Here is a 14,340-nt window from a genome sequence, read left to right as displayed (position 1 = left end):
TTATTATCCCCATGTCACAGTAAGGAAATTGAGGCAGAAGTTAAATGATTTGCCCAAGGTAACACAGCTATCATGGGGCTGAATTTCTATTCTGGTCTTTTTGACTTCAGGCCCAGTGCTCTCTTTATTGTGCCACCCAGCTACTAAATAACTAAGTAGATGTCAAGGGCAACAAAAAGGAAAAAAATCAAAGTAGCTCCAAGGTTTCATCTCAGAATAATTGAGAAAATTTTGGTTAAAAGAGTTAATCAGGGTGTAGGGAAGCTAGTTCTCATGTGAAGTTAATAAGTTTGTTTTCATAAATATTGATGTTGAGGTGTCCCTGGTAATGCTCAACAGATAACTCAAAATATGGGGGTCAAGACAGGGTGAGACAGAATGATTAGGGGCATAGAACTAGAATTTATTTGTGCACAGTTACTAGCTGAAGGCTTTATAATGAAATCATTTTCAAAAGTAGAAAACTAGAAAAGACGGAGACAAAGAATAAATGGCTAATAAATGACCTCAGGCAGATACTCACTCTTAGGAATAGCTTAACCTAAATCCATAACTTCAAAGTCAAAGAAAAACATAGCAAGGCTAGAATATAAAAGAGTTCATGTACAAAGGCATATCTCACAACTGTCACGCAAGACTTGGCAGCTATCTCTATAAAGAAGAGGAAATCATGGCATATAATATTCCAGAAGGCCTAAAAGATAAAAAAGTTCCTAACCAAAACAACTCACTCAGCAAACCTGAGAAAAATTTTACTAGGGAAAAATGGATTTTTATTTAAACAGAGGATTTCTATGTGGGCCTGATAATGAAGACAAAGCTAAGTGGGTTCTCAGAAATGCAAACACAGGAATCAAGAGAAACATAGAAAAGTAAATACATTTGAGAAAATGGAAGTGATTATATGATAATGCAGTGCTTATATTTCTAATAAAGTACTTATGGAAAATCTAACGATTTCAAAGATCACAGACTGAGGAAATAGAGTAATTCTGTTATATTTTGACACTTTAAGTAAAAAAGAAAAGGGAAAGAAAAAAGAATACACTAGAGAAGAAACAAAGAGGAAGCTATTATACTCAGGATGCATGAGAAGAAAATTATATCCAAATGGATAAAGGGTTGGGAAGCAGGTAACAGAAGAACTTCACTGTCATCTGACTGAATATGCACATACCCACAGAGAGTTTGGAGTAGAAATGCATTAAACTCCACAGTGAATCTGATGGGGTCACAGAGAGAAATGAAAAGAGAATTAAGTACATGATAAATTTAGGGAGGGAACAGTCATGTGCAAAAACAAAATAAAAAAGTCCATCTTTGGAAAGTAGAGTACAAAGGGGTAAATAAAAGGACACAAAGAAAGTCTCATAGCCTCATACCAAGAAGGAGGAGAGTGAGAAGGGTCACTGAACAGAATCAGACTAAACAGCAGAGTGGAAGGAAACAGTAGAGCTTAGTTTTATCCTACTATACAACCTGATTAACCTGATTAACAAACAGCTTATTCCCCAAGACAAAGCAGTAAATGTGATCTCTATCTTCTAAAGGAACAGAAGTAAAGTTTAATTTTGGCAAACAGAAAAACCTCAGTGATAAGAAATCACCTGAGGGGTGAAAGTGAGAAACTTCAGTGCTCAGCCTAACTGGTAATAAAAAAAGTGTCAGTGGGAAAAAAATCCTTAAAGGGACTAAAATTGAACTAAAAGATTTTGGTACTAAGGGAAGAAAAAGAAATGTGCTAAGGGGTGGGGTGGGGAGGAATCAGACCTAAATGTGAGGAGAAAAAAAACAGAAAGAAAGAAGAAAAGGAGGTAAAGTAAGTTTTAGCCTACATATGTGTGTGTTTGTAGCATGTCTGTATGAGTATGTATATATGTACATATATTTATATTATACATAAATACATTTTATGTATTGAAATCAGTTCATTATCTATATTGCCATTCAGCAAAATATAGTTTCCCTCTTTATCTCTTCTCATAAACTTTATTCTTTGCTCTCTGAAGTCATAATTGCTACCCCTACTCTTTTGTGTTCAGTTGACACATAATATATTTTACTTCAATCCCTTATCTTAACTTTGCATGAATCTTTATACTTTAAGTATATTCAAGTAAAAACAGTGCATTACTGGATTTTTCTATTTTATTCCTCAAATCTTTTCTTTTTTATGGGTGAGTCCATCCTATTCACATTCAGTTATGATAGCTAATAGATTATTTCCCTCAATCCTATTTTCTTAAACTTTTTCTTTTCTATATTCCTTTTCTCATGTTTAAGTTGTTACTCTCTTTGAAAAAAAGTCTTCTATTTACTAGCCTTTCTCCAAATTTATGGTTTGTCATCCTTCTGACTCATCCTTTCCTGAATCTGTCCTTGGCCTTAGATTCCCTTTCTCCTTCTTTCTATGTATATATACATATACACATGCTCATTCAACATGATATGTATACATATATGTATGTATGCGCATGTACACACAAACACACACACATACCCACATATACACTCGGGGCACATAGGTGGAACAGTAGATAGAGAGGTGGACCTGGAGTCAGGAAGACCTGAGTTCAAATTTGGTCTCAGACACTTACTAGCTGTATGACCTTGGGTAAGTCACTTATACCTCTTTGCCTCAGTTTTCTCATCTGTAAAATGAACTGGAGAAGGAAATGGCAAACCACTCCAGTATCTTTGCCAAGAAAATCTCAAATGGGGTCACAAAGAGTTAGACACAACCGAAATGACTGAACAAAAACAACACACACACACACAAACACACACACCAAACAACATAGCTTCTAAATACTTAATACAGCATTAAATGAAAGGTAAAGACAGTAAACTATGATGGTGAAACTCTAATTTACCCTTATCAATACACTGAATAAAAGAAACAAGAAAGAAGTTAAGGGTCCGAATATTATGTTAGAAAAAATAGATATAACAGACATCTGACAATCATTGAATGGAAACATGTAAGGGGATACACAGGTGTATCCCAGTTGTTGATGACACCTTTACAGAAATTGATCATAAACAACAATTGAAAAACAGTATTAAAATTTGACTAGGGACTAAATAATTTAATCCTAAAGAATTGGTGGGGCAAAGAATAAATAAAAAAGACAATCAATAATTTCATTAAAAATAATGACAACAGTGAAACAATATGCCAAGATTTTGGGAATGTAGCCAAAGAGGTCCTTAAGGGAAAATTTATATCTTTAAACACTTTTTGGATGAAAGAGAAAGAATTAGATCAGTGAATTGGGAATGCAACTAAAAATAGCAGAATAAAAACAACTAGGAGCATTTTTTCAAATCAATAAAACAGATAAAGCTATTTTAGTTGACAAGAAGAAAGAGGAAAATCAATTCACCATTGTTCAAAATGAAAAGGGAAAATTCACAAGAAACGTGTAAGAAATAAAGGATAATTTTAGGAATCATTCTGCCCATCTACATGCCAATAAAACTAACAATTTAAGTGAATTATATAAATACATTCAAAAATACAAAATACTGAAGTGAATAAAACAAGAAACAGGGAATTTAAACAACTGCATCTCAGAGGAAAGCCATAAATAAACTTTCCAAAAAAAATCCAGGACAAGATAAATTTAAAAGTGAATTCTATCAAACATTCAGAGAACAATTAATACCAATGTTATAGTAGCTGTAAAAATATCAAGATGAGGGAATCTACCAAATTCCTTCTGTGACACAGCTACGATTTTGATGCGTAAACTAGGGAGAATTAAAATATAGGCTAAAATTCTTAATGAACATTGATGTAAAATTATAAATAAACTATTAGTGAAGAGAGGAAAACAACATATCACAGAGATTATGCAGTAGGTGGAGCTTCAGGAGAGGACAGTTGCTGTGATGAGTGGGATAGTGAACTGATTAGAGATATGTAACAGAATTGCTTAACTGCAGGTAATGCACAGTTGAGATAATGTAATATAAATTCTAGTGCACAAATCATCATGGTTTCATTAAACAACACTTGAAAATAAAGACAGCATATAGTGGAAGCAATGCAAGATCTAAGTTGGGGGGGGTGAACATTGACACAAGAGGGAAAGGGATTTATGCGCAGAAATTAGAGTTGATCTGATTCAGCAGGGAATCATGATAAGAAAGGGAGAAGTAAGTAGCCAGTATAGAACTGAGAGATACAGAGATTAAAAGTGATTGTGAAATCAAAGGAAAGGGATGTAGGGGTGGGGAACTTGTGGCCTTGAGGCCACATGTGGTCCCCTAGGTCCTCAAGTGCAGCCCTTTGGCTGAATCTAAACTTCACAGAACAAATCCCCTTCATAAAAGGATTTGTTCTGTAAAACCTGGACTCAGTCAAAAGGCCACACTGAAGGACTTAGAAGGCCACATGTGGCCTCGAGGCTGCAGGTTCCCCACCCCTAGAATAGGGTTTACAAGGCATAAGCAAATTTGAAATGATGAAAGATTATGATTAGATAAAGGAATTTTGGAGTTCATGAACAGGGAAGTAGAACAATTGTGGATAATGGCAAGATCAAAGGTATAACAATTTGTGTGTGTGTGTGGCTGAAGTACAGTGGCTGAACAGATCATGAGAAAAGGGTCTCATGGCCAAATATGTTTGGGAAACACAGATTCAGACCATACACTGGACTAGTATAACAAAGAAGGAAACTGAAGGGAAAAGAATTATTTAAAACCACCCAGCTAGTCAGTGACAGACTGGCATTTGCACTTTCTGATGGCCAGGCTCATGCTTCATCTCAGTTCTTTAGCCTTTTCTTGTGTACTAGCTTGACAATCTATCACCTATTTTCTTTCTCCTATTAGGCAAATTCTGGTTCATTCTAATGTTAACACTCTCAAAAACCACACACCTAACATTTACCTTTGCCTACCTTTGTAAAACAAGAATTCACTGGACATAAACAATCATCTGGGTTGGAGGTATGCATCATACCATTCAAAGTTACTAAGGGCCAGAAACAGGTAAGCTTTCCAGAACTCAAAGGTTTTAGCTGGAGTACCACAAACACATACACCCAATTCTTTTAGCGAAGGCTAACATTTTCACTTCCTACAAATGAACTGATTCTTTCAATTCACCAAGGAAATATTCACTAAATTGAGGTCCACTCTCTAGCAAATTGGTAACTACTTAAAAGACAAGACATGACTCTTGTCACTATATCAACCCTGAATAATTCATGCTTGTGACAAAAAAAAAAACAATAGCTAAGATGATTCAGAATTCATTCACATTATATCTCACTTGGAGATGTATAATACAATCTTTTGAGTAGTAGATTTACCTTCATATTTGTGTTCTGCTAAGTGTCATATTAAAATGAAATTTGCACGTTCATCTAAGGGAATGTCAGCTGTAGATTTAAAATATTCACTATGAATAGTCTGAAAAATGAAAAGTATGTAACTTCCATAGATTACTTCTACATGGAGCAGGGCATATGTAATCCACATAAAGCTACCTGAGAGTTGACTATATAAAGAAAGAGGAAGATATTAATTATTTATAGCTAGCCTAGTTATCTTACAGGAGAACTCTGAAGTGAGTCAAAACGGAAGATTTACTAGTCAGTAAACAAGCATTTATTAAGCACTTGCTATGTGCCAGGAGCCGGGCTAATCAAGCTGGGAAAAGAGTTCCTATGTTCAAGGATTCAACATTCTCAAGGGAGAAAACAACACATACATGTATATGTTTATGTGTATGTACATGTAAATGAATATGTATATATAAGCTACACCTGGAGATGGTACTACCAGCTGGGGAGCTGAGAAAAGTCAAGAAGCATGAGCTTTCAAGGTGACATTTCAGCTGAATTTTGAAGGAAGGCAGGGACTCTGAAAGGAAAGGGAGAGAAAGGAAGGCATTCTTTCCAATGCAAAGGCAAGGAGGCAGGAGATAAAGTATTATGTCTGAGGAATGGCAAATAGTCCATTAATGCTGGACTTAAGAGTGTGGGAGGGGAGTAGTGAAGTCTAGAAGAGGTTGTGATTGTGAAGATTGTGAAGACATTTTAAAGCCAAACAGAAGAGTTTATATTTGATTCTAAGAACTACTGGGGTATATTGAATAAGGAAGGTGTGTGACATAGACAAATCTATACCCTAGGAAAATCATTTTGGCAGATATGTAGAGGACTGACTGGAGTATGAAGAGACTTGAGGCAGGGAGACCAATTAGGAGGTTCTTTCAACAGACAAGGTGCAAAATAATGAAGGTCTTCATAAAGGTGGTAGTTGTGAGTGGAGAAAAGGGGACATAATATAAGAGATGTGGAAAATGAAATGATATTTGGAGTATGTGAGAATTAGCAGTTAAGGATAACACCAAGTTTCAAAGTTGGGTGACTAGAAGGATGATCGTGCTCTCAAAAATAAAACAGTTCAGAAGAAAGGAAAGACTATCTTTTCATAATGAGTTCTGTTTTGGGTATGATGGGTATGAGATGTCTTGGGGACATCCAGTATGAAATTTCCAATAGATAGCTGGTGATGTGGGACTAGAACTCAAGAAAAAGACTAGAGTCAATATGTAGATCCAGGGGTATCCACATAGAGATGATAATTTAACTTGGGTGACAGGAAGTGATTACTAAGTGAGAGACTATAAAGAGAAGATGACCCAAAGACAGAGTGTTTGGGTGTACCATCAGTTAATGGGTATGGCATGAAGATGCATCAAAAGAGATTGAGGAGTGGGCAAATATGTAGGAAGACATCAAAGAAGAAAAAAAATGTCAGGAAAACCCAGGAAAAAGAAGAGTATTTAGGAGGAGAAAGTGGACAACAGTGTCAAATACTTTTAAGAGGTAAAGAATCATGGGGATTGAGAAAAGGCCATTAGATATGGCAACTGATCATTGATATTTTTGGAGAGAACACTTTCATTTGAATGGTGATAGGAAAAGTCAGACTGAAGGTTTAAAAAAAAGTAAAGAGAAAAAATGGAGACAGCATATAGAGATGGATTTTTGAAGGAATTTAGCTGAGAAAGGGAGGAAAGACAGAGGATCATAGCTAGTTGAGGACATCTAACAAGGGTAATTTTAAGGATGGGGAATACTTATTGACAGCAATGAATTAGTATGTATTGAATGAATTAGTACATAGTGGGGAACTGAAGATTTGAGAGAGAGTGGGGATGAGAATATAAACAATATTCTGGAGAAGATGGGAGGGGATAGGATTAATGATACATGCAGAAGGGATGGCTTTGTCAAGAATAAGGACCCTCATCACTAGAGACTAAAGAAAGAGATTATAGATGATGATGTGAGAGAGATCTTAGATGAGGAGGGGGTGACTGAAGAGGTATAGTAAGAGCTTTGAGGAAATAAGAGACAATTTGACATAGCCAGTGTGGTCACTGGAATAAAGAAAATCAGGGAGGAGCACAAGGAAAACCCTACTGCAATATGGGCCCAGGTGGGATAGGTATGAGAAATCTACACTGGACCAACTAAACAAGGTTTCATGACTTCCTCTAAGTATGTCTACATTCAGCAGCATGTCAGTAGGAACAAAAGAGGTAAATGATGACAGCAATGCAAAGCTGTAGCTCAGCAATGCAATAAGCATACAGGAGCAAGGGATTTGAGAGTAGAGGACATCATCTAGTTGAACTTGTTCATCAAGTGACTAAGATGTAGGAGGAAAGATAATATAGCTAAAGCTAGTGTGATGGCCTGGGAAAGTACTGAAAGATTGAGGGTTTGAAGGTTACTATGAAGAGGAAAAAAAGACTCAGAAGTAATAAGGCATAGGGATAGATGGAATAATAAAAAAGATCACTAATACACCAAAATCAATATATCACTGATAGATAATGGAATTTTGGAGTTCCTGATCACGGAAATGGAAAACTAATGGGCAAGAACAAGGGGATGACCATCCCTGTCAGCAGCTGAGGTAGAGTAGAGGAGTAGATCTTGAGAGTAAAGTAGATGAAGGATTTTTAAGTTAGGGTATTTGAACATCAACAAGAATGCTGAAGGCCCCTAGAATGAGGGAAGGAATTGAGATGGAGAGGGAGACTGTGAGCCATGCACTGAACTCATTGATAAAGTAGTGAAAGTGGTCAAGGATGTCAGTAAATACAGGCTACCAGGATCCAAACTGATAAACTTGAAAAGAACAAATCTCAAAGGATGAGAAATTAATTAACGAGTGATGGAGGCAACTGGAGCACCGGAAGAGGCAATGGGGAGGAAGAAGTGTTGGGACTCCCCCATTGGGACCAGTGAGAGTCAGAGGGTATGAAAAGAAGATGTAACCAGTAATCGTTATAATGGCCACGGCTGCAATGTCATTGATGGGGAGGCAAATCTTAGCAAGGTCCAGAAACGGGAAAGTGCAAGAGTGGAAGTGGTTGAAATGAAAGGATGTTGATTGTAGAGTAGGAGTTCCTGAGGGCATAATGAAAGGGGGAAGAACATCTGGAACCAGGCATCAGTGGGCTAAATCTAAGATAGACAGGAACGAGAGACTGAAAAGGTGATGTTGGGGAAATGGGATCATGCTTCAGCAGTTTATATCACTGGCATAAGAAGAGAAAGAAGAAGTATGCATTTGTTAAGCACTGTGGGATGTGTGCAGGCAAAGTACCCGTGGAGAGTAGGAGCTCTTCTAATGAAGACAAGTGATATTGCAAAGTTCAAAGTCTTGCATAGGCCCTAGTCTTGTGGCACGTGGGCAACACCACTTTAACCAAGGGCCACAGGAAGCTTGGCCTCAGGTAGGAGGTGTTGATATTGAGGTAGGTAACTGCTGCTGTCACCAGGAGGTTTCCAGATTACTCGTTAGCAGGGCAATGTTGCGCTGTCCTGAGGATATCAAAAAAACAAAAACAAAAACAAAAACAAAAACAGAAAAGTCTCAATTTTCACACATGTCAAAGCTAACAATTTACCTTTGCCATCTTTTCTGCCAATTGTAGACGTCCATCAAGTTCCCTTCTGATCTGGGCTGCTTGCTCATCTGCATTGTCCAGCTTATAGGGGAAAAACACATACATTGAATAGATTAAATATAAATATATAGTTAGCTATTTATATTTGGAATGCTGAACTTAGAGTCACAGGATCTGAGTTCAAACCATCCCTGCTTTACTACTTATTAGCTGTTTGATTCTGAAGTAAGTCATTGAGCCTCTATGGACCTCAATTCCCCTCCTTGTACAACAAGAGGGTGGGATTAGATAATCTCTAGGGTGTAAATTTATGATCCTATGATACTATAAACAAGATGTGCTCATTCTATTGTTCCAGTGATAAGTAGCCAAGATCTATCCAATTGAAAAACAAAGAAAAACAATTTTGATTAGGCTATCAAGATTCCCAACTACTTGAGGAGAAGACAGTAATAGAGTTGTTTAAACATGTTCATCTGATTGAGTCTCTCCTCAATTTTAATGTTTGGTTTTGTACATACGCATATGTACATATTTGATTATGCATGCACATAAGTGAATCAGCCCAGAGAATTAGGTACTCCCTTACAATTGTGTCTCTATCTGTCATTACTTTCACCAACACTCTGGATTCCAAAACTTCTGAATATTCAAAGTGATCATCAACAGGATTTGGGTCAGGATCACAATTGGCCTTTTGGGGGACTCTTTCCTAGAATTACAGATTCCTAAAATTCTGGGTTTCGGTGGCTTTGGGCAGAATGACATCCCTAGGCAACAATTTGACCTTTCCTCCCCTAACAGACATACATAATTTCTGGTGTGATAAAGTGGAAAGAGCAATGGATTTGGGGTCAGAGGACCTGGGCTAAAAAATGAACTATATGACTTATTATCTGTGTGACCTTAGATAAAACATGACTTCTATATCTACAATAAAACTGGAGGCTTCTAAAGGAGTCTTGTGTTCCTAAATTATTATTGTGTGATGCCTGACAGGACTTTTCTATCTTTTTAAGTGGCCCTGGCCTGATACAGATTCCTCAGAGTAACTGAAGGCTAGAGTAGATTTCTAAAGTTGTTCTCAAATTCTTAAATTCCAGAAGTTACGGGTTTCAAAAACCCAGGTGAGAGATACCAATGCTATCAACTCTGGTTATCAAATTTCTAGCTACCCTGAAACAGATAATGACACTTTTACTGGCTGTACAAAGACTCATACTCTTCCATTAGGAAATGCTAAATTGTTATTCAGAGTACTCATGCCATTCTTCTAATCTATAAGAACAACAGCTGGGAAAGGTTTCAGAAATGAGATTTAAAAAAATTAATCCTCCTAAAGTTCAGATCTGACTACATCACTTCCCTTTTCAATATCGTCCAATGGCTCCCTATCATCTCCAGGATCAAAGTCAAAATCTCTTGTTTAGCAATCAGAGTCCTTCCCAAAATGGTGACCTCTTCCTACCTTCCAGTTTTTTTTTTTTACAACTTACTCCTTCCAGTAATACTGAGCTCTTTCCAGTTCTTGAAAAAAGAAAATTCACCATTAGTCTCCAGGCATTTTTCTTGGTATTTTATGTCTGAAATACACTCATTCTAGACCTTCACCTCCTGGTTCACTTTTCTTAAATTCCAATCAAAATTCCACCTTCTTTGAAAAGCCTTTTTTGAACTCCCTTAATGCGAGGATCTTCCCCTCTATTGATAACCTCTGATTTCTCCTGTATAAATCTTCAAATTTTCAAATATTCTCTCAGTGCTTGCAATCCCTGCTGTCAGGAAATCCTTTTATTATATTTAATTCCCTCACTGTGTGGTTTAATCCAATTTCTTCTTATACTAAACATGGATGAGATGGAGCACTTCATCATCTTTTAATTAATATTGATTTGGAAAGTTATTAAGTAATCCCTATATTTATTTCTCTTCCATTAGTTAAATAGTTCCATTCTTTAACATTTCCTGATAACACTAGTTCTATTTTCCATCCATTTAACAATCTCCATGGCCCTCTTCTGAACTTCCATGATCTGGTTATAGTATGATCACAGGAATAGGCAACACTGTTTTATTTAGTAAGGGCACTATTGAATATATGTTTAAAAATTAAGTTAGCACACACGAAGGCTCTCCATTTTCAAAAGCATAATTGTTTAACTATATTACATTAAAAAGAAAGTACTTGGTGTCTATATATAATAGTCATTCCAAACAATTTAGCCCTATGACACCCCTAGATACCTTTTTTTTTAAAACTAAAGCTGGAAAGCAGTTTTATTGAATGCAAACTGTAAACAAACAATTCAGGGCACATCTATGTGGTAGAGTGAATTAGAGCACTGGATTTGAGTCAACAAAACCTGAGATTAAACCTTGTCAGTCACTTACTAGCTGTCTGATCCTGAGAAAGTTACTTAACCTTTGTGTACCACAGTTTCCTCATCTGTCAAACAGCGATAATGATAGCACCTACCACCCAAAGTGGTTATGAGGATAAAAGCAGATAATACTTGTAAAGTACTTAGCAAACTTTAAAGCCTATGTAAACACTAGCTATAATTATCATCATCATTACTAAAAAATTCTCTATTACAGCTGAAATAACTTATAAAATAGATACTCCTTTAACTTCACTTTGCCTAAAAAAAGATAGAGTGATGCTAAATTTCATTCTCAAAAGTCAGCATCTTCATGTGGAAAATGTGTGTAACAAATAATGGCTTATTAGATATGTATGAAAGAATTACAAATTCTTAAGATAAAAGGAAAATATTTCAGAAGTGCAAAGATCCCTGCAACCACAATAACGCATCAAGGCATGACTTTAATGATTATGTGTACAATTAACGATACTGAACATCTTAAACTTTTTGCCTAACGTCTGATAAATATTTATTTTTCAAGTAGGAAAAAAGGACATTTTCAGTTAAGAAAGTTGTAGTTTTTCCAAAGCTTTACAAAAACACAACACTTAACATTTCTTAAATATTTATAAGTTCAGAATAGCAGCTTGTACTTAAACTTCAGTAGAATAATTTGAATTTAATTGGGGGTTTAAAAGAATTTTCTTTCACTGGAGAGGTTGTTACTATTTTCTAAAGTATAAAAGCAATAACTAATATCGCCTGAAAAACACAGTTAAAGAGCAAGGAACACTACTCTATTAAAATGCCTTCTAGTCTTTGATTCATCAAAATGATTTTCTCAAGGATTAAAAGTTACTAACTTTTATAAGACTGGCAAGGATGACAAAAATGGGAAATAAGAATTGTTGTAGAGGTGTGAGAAGACAGGTCCCTTAATGCACTACTGCTCGATCTGTGAATTGATCCAAATATTTTGGAAAGCAATTTGGAACTATACTGCAAAAGGAAAAAAAACTGCACATACCCACATATCTAATAATGATACTATTAGGAATCTACCCCACAACAGATCAAAAAAGAAAGGAAAAGACTCATCTGGACTAAAATATTTATAGCAGCACTCCTTTATGAGGGAAAGAACTTGAAACAAAGTAGGTGACCTTTACCTGGGGAATGGCATAATAAATTACAGTGTATGATTTTGAAGAAATATTATTGTATCATAAGAAATGACAAAAAGATGGATTCAGAGAAGACTGGGAAAATGCCTGGGAACAGAAGAACCAACAGAATAATTTATACAATAATGCCATTCATTGTAAAGGAAAACAACTTGGAAACACTTAAGAACTGTGATCAACACAATGACCACTTTTTCAAAAAAAATTATTTTCAGCTGCAAATTCTCTCTCTCTCAATTCCCTCTCCCATCCATTGATAAGGCATATCTATCTATCTACCTATCTCTCTCTCTCTCTCTCTCTCTCTCTCTCTCTCTCTCTCTCTCTCTCTCTCTCTCTCATATCTCTATATCTATCTATCTATCTATGAATGAAGTGATGTGAAACATTTCCACACTAGCCTTGTGGCAAAAGGGGAAAAAAGCAAGAAAAAATAAAGTAAAAGAAAACATGCTCCATTCTATACTCAGTTCATTTTTCTCTTTTCTGGAGGTAGATAATATTTTTCTTCATGAATCCTTTGAAATTGTCACGGATCACTGTACTGTTCAGAGTAGCTGTCTTCCACAGTTGATGATTGATACATTATTGCTGTTACTGTGTACAGTGTCCTACTTCTGCTCATTTCACTGTGCATCAACTCATATAAATCTTCCCAGGTTTTTCTGAAACTTATCATCACTTTATCACTTATTCCATCACAACTACATGCCACAATTTGTTCAGTAATTCCCTAAATGATGGACATCTCCTCCATTTCCAGTTCTTTGCCACCACAAAGAGCTGCTATAAAATAATTTTGTACAAATAGGTTCTTTTCCTTTTTCTTTGATCTCTTTGGGGTACAGACTTAGTAGCGGTATTGCTAGATCAAAAAGTATGCACAGTTTTATAGCCCTGCAGTCATAGTTCCAAATTGTTATCCAGAATTGCTGGACCAATCCACAGTTCCAACAACATTGGCTTGTCATACCTATTTTTCCACATCTCCTCCAGCATTTGTCATTTTCCTATTCTGTTATGTTGGCCAATCTGATGGGTATGAGGTGGTACTTCAGACTAGTTTTAATGTGCACTTCTCTAATTTAGAGTACTTTTTCATATGACTAGTGATAGCTTTCATTTCTTTTTCCAAAAACTTTCATATCTTTTGACTATTGGGAAATGTCTCTTGCTGTCATAAATTTGGCCCAGTTCCCCATATATTTGAAAAATGAGACTTTTATCAGAGAAACTTGGTGTAAAATTTAGTTCCCAGTTTCCTGCTTCCCCTCTAATTTTGATTGCATTGGTTTTCTTTGTGATCAATGAACAATTTTGAGTTAAGAAAACTGATGAGGAATCACACTTCTGACCTCTTGACAGAGAGGTGATTGACTAGAAGTCCAGAATGAGACTTATATTTTCAGACACAACCAATGTATGCATTTGTTTTTTCATTCCTATGTTTATTTCACAGTGAAGTGGTAGGGCTTTTAGTTTCTTTGGGGGAAGAATTATAGAGGGGTGTAAGAATGTGATAGTGGATCCTTCCAAAAAAGAAGAAAATGAAGAAAAGGCATGACTGAAACATTAAAAAATGCAGAGAAAAAGAAGAGAGAAGATGCTAATTCACTGGGGACACAGACTGTAATAGAATTAACCTGGAAAAGTGTTCTTATATTTTGTTTGGAATAATGCTAGAAGAGTAAGTAATAGAAGAAACAGCTTATTTCAAGGCAGGTATTTAATACCCCATTTTACATAATAAATGTCCCAGTTAAACTGGACTTTACAAAGTAACTCTATCTCCCCATTTACCTTCATTTTGAAACCAGAGATATATTCTCATATGGGGGGAAAA

General features: G+C 36.0%; 1 protein-coding gene across 11 annotated transcripts in view; it reads right to left on the bottom strand.

Annotated features, from left to right (window-relative positions):
* The window catches only part of CADPS2 (calcium dependent secretion activator 2), a 708,547-nt gene that overhangs the window by 405,786 nt on the left and 288,421 nt on the right, over positions 1 to 14,340 (bottom strand). For all 11 annotated transcript variants that reach the window (XM_078154013.1, XM_078153999.1, XM_078154004.1 and 8 more), the window contains exon 4: positions 8,948 to 9,028. In XM_078154013.1, coding sequence (XP_078010139.1) covers positions 8,948 to 9,028 — 81 coding nt within the window. The remainder of the gene's footprint in view (positions 1 to 8,947; positions 9,029 to 14,340) is intronic.

This window comes from Phascolarctos cinereus, unplaced genomic scaffold (genome assembly GCF_003287225.1).
Source record: "Phascolarctos cinereus isolate Bilbo 61053 unplaced genomic scaffold, phaCin_HiC Scaffold_1;HRSCAF=81, whole genome shotgun sequence".
Classification (NCBI taxonomy): Eukaryota; Metazoa; Chordata; class Mammalia; order Diprotodontia; family Phascolarctidae; genus Phascolarctos; species Phascolarctos cinereus.
The sequence above is the reverse complement of the archived record's forward strand: the minus strand, read 5'-3'. Positions and strand labels throughout refer to the sequence as shown.